This window comes from Rhopilema esculentum, chromosome 5, assembly GCF_057945365.1.
Source record: "Rhopilema esculentum isolate cy_ngs chromosome 5, ASM5794536v1, whole genome shotgun sequence".
Lineage (NCBI taxonomy): Eukaryota > Metazoa > Cnidaria > Scyphozoa > Rhizostomeae > Rhizostomatidae > Rhopilema > Rhopilema esculentum.
In genome coordinates this window covers 2,378,006-2,396,787 of record NC_142819.1, presented here as the reverse complement: position 1 = coordinate 2,396,787, position 18,782 = coordinate 2,378,006, and the positions used below count along the sequence as shown (strand labels likewise).

Sequence of the window (18,782 nt, the reverse complement as noted above, 5' to 3'; positions counted from 1 at the left end):
AATTGTATTTCAGGACTTGCTTACCTCGGCATGTGTGGAAGAGGCTCTAGTCAAAGTGTTTCAAAAGACAGAGGTTTGATGTCTGCCTTGATAATGGCACACGAGATAGGACACAAGTAGGCATTTCCAAGATAAATTTCTACAATCCTTTCTCGTAAAGTTTTAATACCCTATCCTACAGACACGTGTGCAGTGGGAGTTGGTTTTTTGACAGGATGGGCGCAGAAGTCAATATTGTTCAGACATTTCCGGGAGTGCTCCTTTCTGTCAAATTTAGCTTGATTATTGAAAAAAGTCAGACACAATCTATGTGCTACTTTTTTGAAATAGATAGGTTTCCAAAATAAAATTTTTTTCTTGCAAATTCAGTTTAGGACTAGAACACGACGATGGCAATTCTTCTATTGCCGGCGAATGCCCGGATGGCATCAACATTATGGCATCTGGAAACGTACAAGGAAGCGGGGCATTTGAATGGTCTAGCTGTGACTCGAAGGAGCTAGCCCAGAGGTTGAGGTAAAAACAGATTTCAAGATAATTGTTATCTCAATTAATTTGTTCAAAATTTAGTTTCTTAGAGCTCATAAAAGCATCTCAAGTAAATACGATTTCTGCATTTTTATACAATTAGAAATAGGGTGAATGAATTTGAAAAGTTTTCTTTGTGACATTTCATTGATCGAAGTTATTGCAAGTATCCAGTTCATTGCTCGTAAGAATTTCATTGCTTTTTTGTTTCTCTTAGTTCTTCTTCTTCCAATTGCTTCAACGATAAACCCACTGCAAAAGTGCTCACAAATGCCACTTTCCAGCATTATGGAGTAGTCTATAATGGAGATAAACAATGCGAGTTGGCTCATGGTAAAGGTTACAAAAGATGTCCTGTGTATAAGGTAACTAGATGTATGACACGGGATTGATCAATCCTGCTTTACTTCTCTCCAAACAAATGTTGTGTTATCAATAGGAACGAGCAAACTTTCTCTTATTTTATAATAGAAGCATATTGTTTAGTGTTATTATGTCTTATGTCATTCGTAAATAACAAAACCCAGTTAAGGTAAGATAGTTAAGGTAAATGAAAGTTTTGCTCAAGTGCTACGAGCATTGTTGATGCTAAAAAATAAACAATGCATCTCAGCGTGTTGTACGTTGCTGTTTCAAACTTTCAAGTGGCTTTGATGAAACTAAAAAATGCAGTAAAATGCAGATAAAAAACCGTTTGATCCTTGTAAAATCTTTTGTAAAATAGTTGTAAAAAATCTAATTTTGTCTTCCTCAAGTTCTTCTGCCTTCAATCACAAATCTTGAAAGTTGTTGTTATAACTGAGACATGTGGTCGGCGCTTTTTTAACCATTTACGTTTTATGTCATTGCCTTATAGGAGAACTGCAATAAGTTGATGTGTCAAAGGCCAACTGGAGATTACTGTGATTTCCTTTCGTATCCGCCAGCTCATGGAACAGATTGCTCGCTCTATCATGTAAGTCATCTGTTTCGAGTATATTGAAATTCAACTATGAGGACACAACATGGAAAGGTTTTTAAAGCTGTTTATTCATTTCTAAAGAAGGATTTTTCCCAAATACCATTATAGTTTATTTGACTCATTCATGATGACATGTAGTTACTTTAATCGATTTGAGAATCGGTAAACTAGTTTGATAAGCGTAGCTAGTGACGTAATTAAAACTCACACGATATGCAGAAACGACGAAGATAGCTAGACCAATTCAAGTTTACTGTTACAACTGTACGATATAAAGAATGTGAAGATTTCTGTCAACCTTGCTGAAGAGAACTCAAAACCCTTATTGTTAGCGCTGTACTAGCTTTGACGTGCAGGACAGATTTATATATTCTATAGTTACATGCAAAAAGTTTATCCTGTGTTGAATGTTTTTTGATAAGATGGTTTATGATACGATAAGATTTTAACATTCGTGTTTTGCTACTATCTTGATCACTAGCAAATTGATAAAATCATTAAATGGAAAAAGTTTATGACCTCTTAGCAATTATTAAAATAGAAGCAAAGGGAAAAAAGTTTTCAACTCTGTCGGCAATTTGAGTGTCACAGGATGAAATGGTTTAATCAATACCTTTTCATGTTATTTTGCAGTGGTGTATTTATGCAACTTGTGTACGAGACTCATCTCCAATACCAGATCCTATCAACGGGGGTTGGTCGGATTATGGAGAATACACTACTTGCAACCGTAATTGCGGAGGAGGCGTCCAATGGAGGGAAAGAACTTGCACAAATCCATCGTAAGATTACCATTGATGTTGATAGTGATATTGATAATAATTACTGTAGCTGGCTTACTCATTCTTGGAATCTACAATTTGTTCCGTTACCGCAGCGTGCAATTTTATCTATAGTTCAAAATATCAACGTAAATTCCACGGCATTTTTGAAAGTTTGAATCTTCAAGCTAATTTTCTGCATATCTGAATTTTGTAATACTAAAACAATTCTACTTCCAGGCCCCTACATGGAGGCAAAGCATGCGAAGGATCGACAAAGGGGCATTACAAAACCTGCAACATGCATGTAAGTGTCTACGTCACATTTGATGCATTACTCGTTTACCATGGGCGTGGCTAGTGTGATAGGGTAGGGGCGTAGGGACGTGAAAGCTTTGTTGGGGGCATGGAGACTTGAGGGCATGGAGACATAGGGGCATGGAGACTTGGGGCATGGATACATTTGGGCATGGGGAAACGGGTACATGAAGGCATGGGAACATAGAGGCATGGGAACATGGAGGCATGGGAACATGGAGGCATGGGAACATGGAGGCATGGGAACAAGGAGGCATAGGGACATGGTATACTGGGGGCGTAACAGCCCGATTTGAGCAGATTTTTTGCGAAATATCTTTGTTGTTTATTAGCCAATATGCCAAAATCACACTACATCCACCACCACTGAGTTGAATTAATCCGCGATTGCTTTTTTAGGATGGGATTGTCATTATATCTTTCAAAGTTTATGCTTCGCTAATCTCATAAAACTTTAAAAAGTCGAAAGACTGCATCAATGCCGTGAATAAACGGGTCTCAAATAGCTCCTTTATGTTTAGCCTAGGATTAGAATATTGATATCAGGTTCGAAATCATTTGATTGGGTTGGTAAAACATAAGAAGCTCTTTTTTCATTCTAGACATGTCCAGCTGGAACATTGGAATTTAGGGAGGAACAATGCAAGCAGATAAAAAGTACAATGTTTCCACTATATGACTGTAAGTCAATGCTTGAGTCAAATATCATTTTACATGACCGCAGTTGACAAAGGTATAGCAATGTAAAACAAATAAGGGGGTTCTCATAAGAAAGTCTCAAAAGATAACAGAAAGGGTTAAATATCCGTTGTTTTTTGCTTTAACAAAAGAAATTGAGGTCAACAGAGACTCTTTTGATGTTAAGTACCAATAAAGCCTTGAAAATTACATCTCTTTTTATTCAACATTCTCTTAAAACCAGAAGATTTCTTGGAAAACCTTAAAACGTGTCTTCTTGAAAATACAACTGGTTATGTGACTAAAGCAAACAAACAGTTTTAAGGGTATAAAAATTTGATATTGCATAAGCTTCGGTATATCTTATATTTTTCAAGCCATGATAAACAATAGCAACTAAAAAGCGCTAAGACTGAAAGCTTTTTAAATTTTTGGGTCTCTCTGAGTATGCTTACTAATTGGCAGAGGACCTCTAGAATTGGACAAATTCAAACAAACCAACTGAAAATGCATGCTCCATGGTATTCACTGCTAAGAGCTCTCTTCTTGATACTATAAAGTTATTGCTGTAAAATAATAGTTTGTTTGACAAATACTCTAGTCTTTCTGTTTCTAAGGTTTAATGGAGCTGAAAAATCAATCAGTTCTTTATTGTTTGTTGAGTTCATTGCTTGAATTGTTCATTTACTTTGCTTTATTTACAGCTTCATCTCCATGCAAGATTGTTTGCCAAGAAGAGAATGCAAATCCATATTATTATGGTAACGTCGCAGACGGAACGTTTACAACTGCCGGAGTCGCTTTTGAAGGAGAAAAGGCTTTTTTCAGTAGTTACGATATGTGCATTCAGGGAAAACCAGAGGTTAGTCAGTCTTCAGCAGCATACGATAGAAAATTGTCTAAGTATCAAAAATTAGGGCCATGCCCCTAGGCAGCAAAGCAGGGTTGTTAAAAGAATTTCAAATTTAGGGGCTCAAGGAAAATGTTTGGGGGAAATTTACCAGAGACAGGAACCTGAGAGGTTAATAAATAAATAGGCACTTTTATGCATTTTGAAAAGTTGGGGTATTATCTATGAATTGTTTTTCCATGGGGAAGAGATACCACTTTAATACGAAATTAACTTTACAGCTGTCCTTGTACAGTCCAATATTAGCCAAATTGATCAGAAAAATGTTTTTTTATACCCAGAGACCGTGGAAGCGGGGGGAGGGGGTGCCAATAATTTTCAAAACGTACTTAAAACCATACAAAAAATCGCCCTGCTCTTGATTTCGAACAATTTTTAACAAAAATCAAACAAAATTCGCCCTCCACCCAAAAAAATGTAAGCCCCCTCAATCTGTCATATACTGCGCCATCCTTGGTTATACCCCAAATTGGGTTCCCTGTTCTGCATTGTAAATTCTACTGTAAACTTTTCGGATCGAAGATACTGAAGATGATTACTTTTGACTCTGTCATTGAACAGCTCCTTTGAAATTTTCTTCATCACTCTTCGTCACTGACCCTCTTAGTTTGTGTGTTTAAACTGAATTTTGGGCCTCTTTTCTCAATGCAGAGTGTTGGCTGCGACAAAGTTCTAATGTCCGGTGCAATATACGACAGATGCAATGTATGTGGTGGTGATGGCTCCACTTGCAGTGCCATCACTGGTGTAAACAAGGAGCCATATGGCTGGCAAGGTAAACAAATACTCGATATCAAAGCCCAATGATATCAAAGTCCTTTTCATTGCAGCGTCTGTAGCCGATTTCCTGATTTTTTTTTAATTTTTCTATTTATATTAGAAGCCTGATTCTTGATTTGATTTTGATATGTATATGTGATTCAAAAATGTGACGGGTTAGGGTGGCTGGTTGATACAAAATTGGACAACTCCAATGCTCAAATCTCTCTAACGTTACATTTGGGTTATCATCTGACAGTTCATTATTGTAAAGAGTAAGAGTGTTATAATAAAAAAAATATGTTCTTGCATTGTTATTGTATTGTTGCTGATTTTCTTTTCAATTTTAACTTTAGGGCAATATGAAATATCGAGTACTCCAGCAAATTCAATAAATTTGAAAGTAAAAGAATTGGCAGCATCCTACAACTTTATCAGTGAGTAACGAAGCTACTATTTGATCCTGTTTTCAGCTAGAACAATGAGTTTTTCCTATTAAAACTTTCCTTCTCTACAGTCACTGATTACCATCAACGTAACTTGAAAAGAGATGACACGTGCAATTTTGTTTTGACATTCATTACCATAAAAAGTATATAAACCTATGATATGGTAAGAATTACCGAGGCATTTTGGGAGGGGGGGCTAGGTTGCAATGGCTCCTTGCTTTTTGTAAGATACTTTGCCAACATTTTGTGATCTTTGTACATTTTCTGATTACAAATTAATCTATTACTATTTGAAAGCAATCTTGTAGTCTCGAGTCTTGTAGAGCCGTACTCCGGGTCTTGTTCGCCTGTTTTAGGGGTAATTGTGGTATTACGGCAAACCAAAAATTGCAACGGATGCAAAATAGAGCAGCTAGGGTTGCTACAAATTTTGTCCCCGTGACGCTTTCTTTCTACCCCTCATTAAACAACATGATAGTGCTGAAGCCAAACAGGTTCTGAAGTGGAACAAATAGATTCTGAAGCCAAAACAACAAGCAATCTTTTTTTGGTTTAAAGAAAGCTGTTACGTGAGCCACAATGAAATATTGATTAAATTCTTTGAATTTTTCTTTGTTAACCTTAAAAGCGTTACTTTATAGCTGCTCGAATCGGACAAAGTGGAGAAAATGCATACTATGTCCCATCTTGGTCGAAAAGCATGAAGTTGGCGGGAATGACCTGCCACTACAAAATGCAGGCATTTAATTTTGCTGACGAGCTGACGTGCCTCGGAAAGTCAAACGACATTGTCAGAGTCGTGGTAGGTGTTGTTGTTGCGATTGCAAGTGTTGTTGTTTCTTTCGATGCTTTAGTTTTTTCTTGTTGCTGTCATCATTTATTATGAGTATAATATTGATTTTGGTTTTAAACATCAATGCTTATCTTTTAGCCTTATGTAAGGTAGCTAATTCAAGACCAATTTTGAAGATGTTTTAATAATATGTTGGTAGATTTGTGGAAAGTCATAGCTATAACCTGAAGGACAACCACATATAAACTACACTTTGCATCAAAAGTACGAAGCTCGTGGTATAAAAATGGTACCAAATTTGGTTTCTAGTAACAAACCTATTGGTAGGGTATAGTTGCCCCCGTCCAAACAGAAGTCAAAAGGGTGTTTCGCACTTTCAGAAAAGCTTCCCACTATTTACTAGAAGAAACTGTTGGTCAGTTGCATTCTGGAAGCATAGTTTTGACCACATAAATTTTCTTCTTGCCATGTCTATTTGCTTTCATACTGACAAAGCAAACAAAAGTTCTGAATAGAGTATCTAAAATACTTTCATAATTTGTTTTCGTAACTGCTTTTCAAAATAAAGAAGGCCTATATTGTTTCTTTTTTCACCTCTAGTGGGCCAATATATACGGTGGCTCTTCACCTGGGCTTCAATGGACATACTACGAGCCAAGCGAGGGCAATTCCTCTACGTATGAGTACGCTATTTCAAGCAGCTGGGGAGAATGCAGTAAAACATGTGCTGGAGGTAAGACACACACTACTTAGGGGATAAATCTCTCGTCGAAATCACATGTGGGATTGCTACGGGAAATAGTGATACTGAACAGTTTAGAGGCTGTTGCAAGAATAGCTCTACCTGTCTGGTACCCAGGGTAGAATAGCTCAAGATCAATCGGTAAAAGTTCATGTTAACCATCTATTGGGACTATCAAAAGAACTGAACATCTGTAAAAACCCAGCGTTGCTTGTCTGGAAGGCTATCCCAGCCCTTTGCTCTTTCATATGAGAGAGAAGCTTTCGCGTGATTTTAGAGCACATACTACTCACTGTTGCTCTTTTTGCGAAAGCCTAGCTGTTGAAAAACACGATTAGCATGTTATGAAATAGAATAGCACTGACTCTTTAGTTGCAGCCTTAACCGTATTGCTAAGGAGATAACATAACAAACGTTTGTCTATGTAAGCGTGTGTAAATAAACATGATTCTGCATAAATTGCTCATAGACCAGGCGTATATTACGGCAAGGGTAGCATATCTCCGAACTTTTTGCCACCATGATGTTTAGCTACCCTTACCCTCTGGTAAAGAGAAAATATTTGGTTTACCTGCTGCGTTTACCAAATATGGACATTTTTCCAAATCGTGTGCCAATAACCACCATTATTTATAAATTTATCATTGAAATTGTTGAAATTGTGACTATGAAACTTAAGCCTTGGCATCATACATAGTATGCAATGTGCAGTTAAAATATGCAGTTTAGCGATCGACCTTATCAGTTAATCCGGGATAAAATAAGAGATGTCTTATCTTATCTTGGTTACTCGGATACCAGCATTCGTAAAGGTATGCCTAGTTTCAAAGCAAGGTTTGATATAAGAAATCAGGTTTTCAAAGCTACTATAGTTGAATTTGCAGTTTGAAGCTGATTAAAGCTGTAGGGTTACTGTTACGTAGCCGAGTCCTGGTGTTCGGACCGTTAGCAAAAATCTAATTACTAGTAATTCAAGCAGTGATGCTTTTTAAAACTCAATTCTGTGATATGTTTTTTATTTTTTTTCTTTATAGGGGTACAAAGTCGCACAATCATATGTAGAAGAACTGATGACCAGACACCTATTAGCATTGCATATTGCAAATCATTGCCTAGACCAGTTGATTCTCAACCATGCAATCAGCAATTATGCCCTCGACAGTAAGTGCTTCTAAAGCTGCTTAAATGCCACGCTGTTGTATAAATGCTTAAATTAATCGTTTTGCATCACACCAATAGGTATGCGGTGAAGAAATCTTTGATAAACTTGTAAAAGAAAGATTTCTACACTTTCGAACGAAACATGTGTTTCAAGTATGATATTGAATGAGAACCAAATATGAAAACATTTATTTTTAGGTTCCTGCGTACGATACGCACAAATGTAAATTTGCAAATATCTACGCCAAAAAAAATTTTTAAAACCTATAAGTTGAGCTGAATTTCTGAAAATTGTACTGATATCAAAATAAAGGTTCCGTATTGTTAAATTTAGTTTCTCGTGCAACTTTACATTTACTCGACAATCCAGTGTGCTCCATACATTTATTCGACAATTCAGTGTGCTCCAGAACATTAATGTCGCCAGCCTAAAACCACTGGGCAAGCACGGTCTTTCTTTATCTAGGTATTTTGAAATCTGCCAATATCAAAACTTGTGTAAATGCTCCTTGGTCACAAAGATAAAACTAATCAACAGCATCGTTCTGCCTTACATGCTACATATGATCCACATCTCGATATAAAATTTTGCTTACATTTGGTCGTTATTTGATTTCCATGCTCTTTTCACCAATTTTTCGTGATGTTTCTAACTTTCTTTGTTAACTGATATCCACCAATATTAAAGTCAATATTTATAACTGATTTCCGCTACCAAAGGTGGTACATAAGTCCATGGTCCGAATGTAACAAGACTTGTGGAACAGGACAGAGAACAAGAAACATAACTTGCTCTCAGCTTGGCTCGGATGGGAAGTATCATGAAGTGAGCGATGCAGCCTTGTGCACAGCAACGAAACCAACCGTCTACACAGTGGAAAACTGTAATGTCATTGCCTGTACTGCTCAATGGGTTCTTGGTAAATGGAGTGAGGTATGTTGCTCTATTTCATTTTCGTTGAATATTATTAAACAGTTTTTTAGTGGTACAAAAAGGAAAATATGCCTTTAAAAAGCAAACATTCAAAGGAAATACCAGAGTTCAGAAAATGCCTTCACGCTCCTCCGGATAAAACATTGGCCTGCTTGCCTCCCTCAAAATTTTCTTAATATCTTTTGTAAAAATGTTTCTTAGAACTGGAATTGAAGTAAAATCATATATGGTTTGGTAGGAACGTAATGGCCTTCCTCAAAACTACTGCATCGTTGGATTACCTTCCTCCGGCTCACAGCTGTGGAACTGTAATATTTTCTGGACTCTGGGAAAGACTATTACATTCTACAAGAATATATAATTCAACCATGTTTTGAACCCAGTAAAAAACCATTGATTCTATGGGACTTGAACCTTAACATTTTAGTGCTCGACGTCTTGTGGTCAAGGGACAAGAACACAGGAAGTAAGCTGCAAAAGAACTGGTGCAGATGGGACAATAAGTGAAGCTCGTCCTTTGGAATGCACTGATCCGAAGCCTCCAACCATTGAAGCATGCAATATCGATAACCCATGCCCTGTTTGGGTCATCAAATACTCTAACTGTTCAAAGCTCTGCGGAGGAGGTATACATTTACTGAATTGTTAATCAACAAGGCTTATGGCATACTTCTCAATCTTTTTAAAAAGTTTCAACAATTTTGCATTCTTTAGTGTTTATTTTCAGAATTACGAAGTGTTCAATGACAAATCCCCACAAATCCCCATTCTCTTTGAAGTAGCTACTAAAATAAGTATTTTAAAATAAAGTTAAGGGGGGAATAAAAATAAGCTTATAAATTTCCATTACTCTAAAATATAATCACTACAAATTTGTAAACTGAAATATTTCAGCACTGCAGCTATCTTCAACTAGGTTTATGTGGAAAATAGATCTGATCAACCCTAGATGCTGAATAGCAACACTTGTGATCACTTAATCAAAATACCGCAAGAGAGGTGCTTTTATGGTCCAAACTTATGAGGTCAACTGCTTACCTTTCATTGATAGGGCCATTGTTTTTGAGTAACTTATTAATGATTCCAGCATGATTAATGATAGCGTGCACTAATGATCCCAGGTGAAAGCTGGAGTAGAGTTTGCATCAATATCCAAAACAACTGAATATTTGTTGTCAGCAACTGTATTCTCATTGTGGTATTGAGGCTGTTTTGAAAAGTTCTTTAGTTTGAATTACATGCCAATTGTGCTACGTGTTTTCGAATGCATTTAAACATTGATAGGTATCGATATTAGCTCTCTGCATCATGAGAGGCATCAGAATTACTTTTTGACTTTTTGTTCGAAGGCTTCCAATACGCATACACTGAGTGCCAGAGGATTGACAAGAAAGTTGCAGACAGCGAATGCCCTGCGGCTACGAAACCTGATATCAGTGCTATCCCACCGAAGTCATGCAATACTGAAGCATGTGACTCGTATGATTGGCATACAAAGGATGGAACCTGTAGCGTCAGTTGTGGGGACGGTAAGTTTTCTGCTCTATTGCCGCGTTCTTGTCGCATTCCTGCCGCGTTCTTACCGCGTTCTTACCGCGTTCTTACCGCGTTCTCACCGCGTTCTTACCGCGTTCTATTCGCATTCCTGCTGCGTTCTTGCCGCATCCATGCCACGTTTAACCATGCCTAAAAAATTGAAAATGAAAAAGTGAAATGCGTTATTGCTGCGTTTTGCTGGCTTTCATTGTTTACCATTCATTGTGCCTACTCTGTGCTTTCAGATTGCAACAAGAAACAAGATATCGAAACAAGCTCTATGACTTCTTGAATATGCCGATGTATTTCGTTAATAGATGGTTAATTGTTTAATTGACATAATTTCAATTGCTATTTTGTACCAGAATGAGCTCTAATGAAGGTTAAACTGTGAAATATTACCTCCTATAACCTATTTTCATGAATTTACTTTTCTTTGTTATTGGCGCTCAAATTATAAGCACCTTATATCTGTATGTATACTTCCAATCTTCTTACAATTATCATTTTAATTGAATATTAAAATCTATTTTAATTCGTTTGTGTAGGTACCATACCAGTCACTGTGACGTGCAAAAGAGCTAGAGATGGCTTAGTCGTGGGTGACGAGATGTGCAGCAATGCCACCAAGCCAGCCACTACGAAACCCTGCAATGCAGGAGACTGTGCCGAGGTTTTTGAATGGAAGATTGTAGCAGGGACCTGTAGTGTTACCTGCGGTGAAGGTAAGAAAAATTGCAAACGTTGAATTATTAAATTTTCTTATAAACAGTACATTTGACGTTTTGATGGCCAAAATACCAACCTGGCATTAATCGGGCTCCTATTCAAAGTTGCCTTTCTAAACATAGCCATCGCCCAGACTTACTCATTTTTCAGCTAATATTTATTTTCTGTAACAAGACCATTACAGAACCAACAGAGTTGAAATGAGCGTACACATAGATTACCTATCAATCCCTTCATCAAGCTATAATTTATGTATATTTTAAACCCTTTCCTTCAAAATATTTTAGTGCATACTATTACAGAGAGTGTCTTGATTAAAACGTTCTTCTTATTTTAAGGAAAAATCACAGACAAGGTTGTTTGCATACGAAAACGAGATGGTGCCAGCGTTCAAGATATCTACTGCGAGGCCTCTCTGAAGCCGAGTGTTGGTCCACCACGAAAATGCCTCTTAACTGTATGTCCAGACACATTCTCGTGGAATGTCACATATGGCCCATGCAGTGTCTCTTGTTCAACAGGTATGTGCATGTCTCACGTGACAATTCAAAAGTATTCTGCAGGGGAATATCACCAACAAAAGTTGCCAACCTTTAGCCCTTGGAGTTGTCAAATTAAGTTTCAGAAAACATGACAAAAAACTAACATCACAACAAAGTAAAATTGTCGCATTTAATAAATGAAGAAAAAATTAGAGAGAGGAAACACACATGGCAGTGGCCAAGTTCTCTTTAGTCTAAGTCAGCCAGCTAACCTAATGCTACTTAGTCCCTGCGTTTAAACAAATTCAGTGCTCTCACCCAAGTCTGTTCAAACGCTTTTGGCGGATATTGTACTTAAACAAACTACTTTTGGTTACTCAATATCTATTTTCATTTTGACAGGTGTAAAGCAGCCAATAGTAAAATGTGTTAGAGACAGTGATAAGGTGGTGGTAGATGACTCTAAATGTGAACAAGCCAAGCCTTCACCAACCAATGAAAGTTGTAACATGGGAGAATGTCCCGTTTTATACGAATGGAGAGAAGTTTGGAGCACTTGCAGTGCATCTTGTGGAGAAGGTTGGTACAAAGCTTGTCGTTTTTATTGATAACGAAATATGCCTACAGCCTATGTATACCAATTGTTTTGATCAAACCGTATTAAACTCCTGGAACATGTCATCTACATAAATGCGACGAACTTACCATGTCAATAATTGTGTGACCTGAGGACAATACAAACTTGATGACCAAATAACCATTAATTTACTTTCAGGTGTGAAAAAGCATCAAAGTTATTTTATTGACATTATTCAATATCTTATGCCACAGAATCGATTGTTAATCGAAGAGATTAACCAGTTTGGGTATACAATCAAAACTCAGTGCAATCGGAGAAACGTCTTACTGTCCAGAAAGCAACCGCAAGAATTTAGATCTTTCCAATTGCATTTGATTTTGAAATTCCAAAAATTTCATAGTTTCTTTGCAAAATTTGATTGGATTTCAGAAAAGTGTATGTAAGAAGGAAGAACGGCAGGATAGGCTGTCCGTCGGATTCTGTGAATCTTGCAATGAATAATAAAACGAAAAAAAGGAACAAAGCAATACGACGACGAGTATCAAATGTAACGAGATAAAATTTTCAAAATAAATTAAATTTAAGGAATACTAATATTTCGCCCCGGCATACAGGGCTTCATCAGAGTAAATAAAACAAACGAGTGAATGAATTTGAAATGTGAGATGGATGTTGATTGGTGTGATACCAATCAATCCATTGCATATATGTTTACATTTGTCCTTCACATAGCATTGTTTTCTTTTTTATTCACAGGGACCAAAACCAGCCAATTCAAATGTTACATGGCATCTGCAAGCACCATTATGAGCGATAGCTACTGTTCATCCACAACAAAACCAGCATCTAGGACGACTGCTTGTACTACTCAGTGTACATGGGCACCAAAGTATGGCGTGTGTCTTGCTGACTGTGGATCAGGTATACAATGTACTTGCATTGAATTGTAACGGGATTTGCTTTTATATCCCAACGTGGTCCGTATTTCATCTTATTTTTCATATTATCTCAAAGTAATAGAAATGGAGATAATGTGTAACTGCAGATTGATTTAGAAAATATGATTTAGAGAATATATGTAGAAATGTCTTCGAATCAAAAATGTTCAGGGAAAAAATAAGATACAGAAATATCTTTATTCTATTACAGTAATCAGGTTAATTAAAGATGACTTGAAAGAAAGTTATAGATTCGCTTCCCAGTAAAGTTTCCTTAGTCCAAATTGGAAAGAGAAATTATTTAAAGGCTCCATTTTAGCAGGGCTTGCCAAGAGCTATTTTATCTCTGATAGAGATATTAATTCTAAAGAAAAACTTTCCACCAAGTTTTTGGAAAAGATAGTTTGATCGATATTTCCATCTATAGTCAATATTTCTATTTATAGTCAGTTAATGAAAATAAGTTATTGAAACAGTGTACAAAGTAGTTCATAAAATTTATATCCATAGCAAAAATTTTTAAAAATATATGTAATAATTTCATGAGCGAATTATACCTTTTTGTAGCATTCTTAATTGAAACTTATGTCCTCATATCTTTTTTGTTTCCAAAATGATAGGACACAAATTGATGTCCCTTGTATGTCAAAACGAAAAGAAAGAGATAGTTGAAAGCAAGAACTGCGCGAGTGCATCAGTAGGCACATATACACAAGAATCCTGTTCAGCGGCGACTACTTGTACAGAATGTAAGTGGTCTTAGACTCTCTCTTCTGTAAACAGGCAATAGACACTTTTTCAGTATAGAGACAATTTTCAAATTAGACTGATCGATTTTTATTTTTCTTATCATTCTTATTCAATAAATCCTTAATGTCCAGCTACAGCAGTGAAACAGTCATTATCAGCCGATAGCAAATGCCCAAACTTCAAATTTAGGGCTACACAATATTTTTTTAGGAGCAATTTTAAAAGAACACGAGCCTTAAAATTGGTCAAAAGTTAAAAACAAGTTAAGAAAATTTTAAGCCTGAGCTACTGTGAAATACAATTTTGAACAACATTTTATCTCAAAAACGATGATTTTTAGCCATGTGTGGGTGCTTTTTCGGTGAATATTCAAACATGGCGGCAAATGAAACTCGTCAAAAACGACTTTGTTGGCAAATGAGGCCTGAATCTTGATCTATCAGCTATCGCACTGCCTATACCCTATAAATTTAGAAAAAATTAAAAACAATCCAGCCTCAGATTTTCGAAAAAATTATGAACAATCAGCCTGAACTTAAATTTCTGGTTCTTATCAACAAGTGCATTAACTTATTACCTAACACCAATGGACTAGAAGAGAGGGGTTATGTAGTTTTTCCTCTCTAGTAAATGCAAAAATGGCCAAACGCTGTTTCACCCCTGCCAAACGCTGTTTAGATTTCCTAAAGGTTTGCTATGCTTGTGTTGTATTGTAAATTATTTTTGCATCTGGTAATGCCATTTCGTAAAAAACAAAGTACCTGATCTGAATCCCGTCAAATGATCTTTTCAACTGACAGTTAAGGCGTTAAGGCCTAATCCTCTAAAACTAGCTGGACCATCCTTTCCAGGAAGACCAAGTAATTGCGGTATAATAAAATTGTCTTACCAAAAAGCAACTTTATGCCATGTTAATTAAAACAACTAACACAATTATGAAACAAATCTCTTGCTATTTTTGCAGATGCCCCAGAAATAACTGACATCCCAAAGTTCTACTCAGTTGGTTGCTATAAAGATAATATTTACGACAGGAATTTGGAAAACTGGGTCGGAAACTTCAGAAACCAGATTGATTGGTAAATATACTGGATAGCGTGCTGCAAAAAATAATACAAAATAACTATGAATTTAGGAAAATTGTACTAGGAGTAAATAATAGATTTTGAAATAATGAAGTTTCGAGCATAGACCGTTATCACGTTACCACTTGATTCGGATTGATTAGTAGTTGCTGAAACCAAAACCTTTGACTTGTTAATGCAAATATTTTACTAGAGCTAGCATTACAATGCATGACTTAAGCTACAGGACTAGAATTGCTTTCGTGGCAATGTCTTCAACAAGATTCTTTTTCAGTAGAAACAGAATATAGTTTTGATTGTTAGAAGAAACCTTTTATTGGATGAAGAAAAGAAAATATCAGTATCTATAATGAGATAAAAGCATGAATTTGTAAGAAATATTTCTGTCCAAAAAATTGAAAAATATCAATACTGCATAAACACACTTTTTGCTGCAAAAGATTTACTAAATTCTAAAATTTTAGAATTGTTATTCTAACAACAAAATAGATGTGCTGAAATTTATCAATTTAATTCAATTCAAGGAACGACATGTCTAAAACTGTCAAATCATGTGCGCGCCAGGCAGCCTCCTACAAATTCTTTGGAGTTCAATACTACGGTGAATGTTGGGCCTCGAACAAAACGAAATATTTTCTCAGTGGAAGTTCACATAATTGTTACATGGGCACTGGTGGAGAATTTGTGAACTATATTTATGTATTCAATGCACCTATCGGTGAGTAATATCTGATTCATACCAACTTACTCAAATAAGAAGTTAATATTCCCCTCTTCTTTTGTGCTACAAATTTGTCTAATTTACCATAACATGGTTTCACAGTTAATCTTTGAATTGTCACCCCGTCTCCATTTAATGATGGAGAATGAGTGCCTACTAAAGTGAAGATGATGATTATAATAATAACGAAGAGATTGACATTTCTGTCGACCTTGGGCAAAGAACAAACGACTTAATTTTTCTAAAACTTTGCACCCAAGTGATTTTCCAACAATCTAGCATCTTTTTTTGATGCCATCTAAAAATGTAATTAAAAGCTAATAAGCAACATCCTTTAAATGAGGGTGAGCACTTCCCCTAACACTGAAAACGACTTATAGCATATAGACTTGTCAGCTTGTCTTTCATTGTATAAATATGTAAAAGAAATATATCTTCTTTCTCAAACGAAGAATCTTTTTCGCAGCAACGACAAGATTACCTGCAGTCAAGCCAATGGGATGCTTTGCAGATAATTTGAGCTCACCACGACCGCTGCCTTACTTGATAGATAATTTGAGGCATATCTTTCAGTAAGTCCATAATTTCTATTTCTATTCATTTCGTATGTTTTACTGCCGAATAAATTTTTACTTTTTAATGGACTTTGAGCAAATTAAAAGCTTTCATGTATACTTTATTTTAGAGACAAAGCAATCGATCAGAAAACAGCTGAAATCGTGATTTCAAAATGTGCCAAAATGGCATCGATGCGTGGATACACAATATTTGGTATACAATACCACGGTGAATGCTGGTCAGGCCCCTCTGCACAACTCACATACATGGAGGATGGAGCATCAAGTGCATGTGTTCACGGACTGGGCGGAATCAACTCGTATTATGTTTATTCCTTTGTTTAAATAATTCAACTTTAGCAGGCACGCCAAAATATTTATTTATGCTCTTAATGTTTAAAGGTGCTGGTTATCAATTTATGGTGAATTTGAAAAACAATCTATTTTCTGGAATATATATGCAATAAATGTTGGTATAGCGATAAAATATCTGGTGAATCTCTTAATTCTATCGGTCTTGGTACTTGAGCTTGTTGAATTTAGCATAATACTGTAGCTGGAGGTGATATTTCCTAAATTGTTGTGACGACGCAGTTTTTGCAGATTGTGGGTGTACTGGATTCCGGTGACAATTAAAGATGTGCTCACTTGATTGCTTTCTTCAATCAAATATGACAGCCAATTCAACGTCTTTTTAGTATTACATTTTAGCAACCGATTTATACAGCGGTTTTTCAAAGAATTAACACACTGACACATCTTCTTCTTCTTAATTTATTGAGCAGTAAAAAGACATTGAAATGTTATGAATAGAGCTTTTAATTATCAACAATATCATCTGTGTATCTAAGCAGGACACTTCTGAAAGATTATTGTTTGAAATTTGGGTGGCTGTGTCCCTTTCTAAAATCCCTTCAAGTTTTGAAATACTTGAAAAGTTATTTTCTTAGTTGTATTTGAATGTAATGACATACTTAGTCTCAAGTCTTTGATATCTAGCAAAACCCGACAAGTGTAAACTCTCAGTAGTTTTATCGTGAAAACCTAACACGTGCGTTTCTGTCTCGTCGTTACTCCTGCAATACTTGGAAGAACAAGCGTAGGGTTTCAGACACGTTTAAGGAATTGGGTTCTTCAGTAACTGGTTTCAACTTAGAGGGGCAAGTGAGCCACAGCGTCCTTTTTATGGCAGCGCCTCTGAAATTGACCTTCTTAATTAACAAGGACGTCTGTGTTATTTTCCTTTTGCATCAATTCCTGTATCCTTGATAACACACAACATTTTTTATAACATGTCAAAAGCATCATTTGCCAGAAGTCAGCCTTTTTTGAAAGATACCTGCATTGAAGGCCGGATAAAGGTGGATGCTATTGGTGCTGCAGTATTAGGCCTGTTCCTGCTTCGAGATTTTTTAGAATTTGAGTTAAAGCAGCAACAGCTTTTAAATGAGTGGTGAAATGAAAAGTAAAATTGTTATGAAATATCAGCAACTGTTGCCGTTAACCACTGATCATAATTGTATAATTTGAGAAGAACCTAAAATAATGATTTCTGAGCCTATTTTCCTACATTAAAATTAAAATAAGACCCAAGGACTCTCGAAAAAGTAAAAGTTTATTCTTTGCAGGATTTATTTCATTTCTGATATCAACCAGTAAGTGTAGAAAAGCTGTTCTTAGCTTGGCTTTTTGTCAAGTGCAGGGCCATAAGCGATTGTGCTCCAGGGGGTGGTGCTCAGGGCCTTTTTGCGGACACAAGGTTGCCGTGTCTCACGGTTTGGCCGTGAGACTCACAGATATTCACCCCTTCTCACAGTCTCACGACGGGAGTTACTTTTTTCGCGGATTTCTTCCTGGGCCTCATTCTTCTTTCAATTCAGATCAACGCCTCAGTGGTTGCTGAACACATTCCATTCCACAATCACTTGCCCAGACCTGTTCCGTGAATGATTGTCAAACGCGTTAATGTATCAGTATTATACATTATTAGTGTTCATTGCTTCCATTGTTTGTTCTTACGTTTAAAAGCCTGTTCTCTGTGTTTTTCTGGAATGTTTTAAATGTAAATGTGAATGTGGCATTCTGACAAATGGTCTAGTTTTAAGCCATTTGAGCACTCCAGATCTTTTGAAATTCGGGATTCTTCTTTCCCTAATCCTGGACCACAGTTCCATTGTTCACTAGCTGAGCTCATGAAATCTCACAGGTATTATTTCCTGTGAACTTGGCAACCATGTCAAAATGGGTAGGCCATCCAAAAAGTCAGAAAACTTGCAGGTGAAGCACCCCTAAGTGGCATAAAACTCCTCGTATTTTCAATGGAATTATTTCTAAGGGGTGTCACATCCCCCCCCCATCCCTCCACGCCCCGCGGTAGCAATGTCCTGGTCATTCTGTGCCCTTGTCGTTC

At 36.5% G+C, this 18,782-nt stretch overlaps 1 protein-coding gene across 4 annotated transcripts in view; it reads left to right on the top strand.

The window, feature by feature from the left end:
* Positions 1-17,418, top strand: part of LOC135689413 (A disintegrin and metalloproteinase with thrombospondin motifs 6) — a 36,981-nt gene extending 19,563 nt beyond the window's left edge. For all 4 annotated transcript variants that reach the window (XM_065206628.2, XM_089116251.1, XM_065206629.2 and 1 more), the window contains 25 exons: positions 14-116; positions 370-516; positions 746-893; positions 1,385-1,483; positions 2,123-2,271; positions 2,491-2,557; positions 3,171-3,249; positions 3,951-4,108; positions 4,808-4,931; positions 5,272-5,352; positions 6,006-6,166; positions 6,758-6,890; positions 7,934-8,060; positions 8,781-8,994; positions 9,422-9,620; positions 10,344-10,523; positions 11,079-11,255; positions 11,598-11,780; positions 12,144-12,320; positions 13,078-13,242; positions 13,880-14,008; positions 14,974-15,088; positions 15,619-15,812; positions 16,282-16,387; positions 16,501-17,418. In XM_065206628.2, coding sequence (XP_065062700.2) covers positions 14-116; positions 370-516; positions 746-893; positions 1,385-1,483; positions 2,123-2,271; positions 2,491-2,557; positions 3,171-3,249; positions 3,951-4,108; positions 4,808-4,931; positions 5,272-5,352; positions 6,006-6,166; positions 6,758-6,890; positions 7,934-8,060; positions 8,781-8,994; positions 9,422-9,620; positions 10,344-10,523; positions 11,079-11,255; positions 11,598-11,780; positions 12,144-12,320; positions 13,078-13,242; positions 13,880-14,008; positions 14,974-15,088; positions 15,619-15,812; positions 16,282-16,387; positions 16,501-16,717 — 3,632 coding nt within the window. In that variant the 3' untranslated portion in view covers positions 16,718-17,418. The remainder of the gene's footprint in view (positions 1-13; positions 117-369; positions 517-745; positions 894-1,384; positions 1,484-2,122; positions 2,272-2,490; positions 2,558-3,170; positions 3,250-3,950; positions 4,109-4,807; positions 4,932-5,271; positions 5,353-6,005; positions 6,167-6,757; positions 6,891-7,933; positions 8,061-8,780; positions 8,995-9,421; positions 9,621-10,343; positions 10,524-11,078; positions 11,256-11,597; positions 11,781-12,143; positions 12,321-13,077; positions 13,243-13,879; positions 14,009-14,973; positions 15,089-15,618; positions 15,813-16,281; positions 16,388-16,500) is intronic.
* The last annotated feature ends 1,364 nt before the right edge of the window (positions 17,419-18,782 follow it).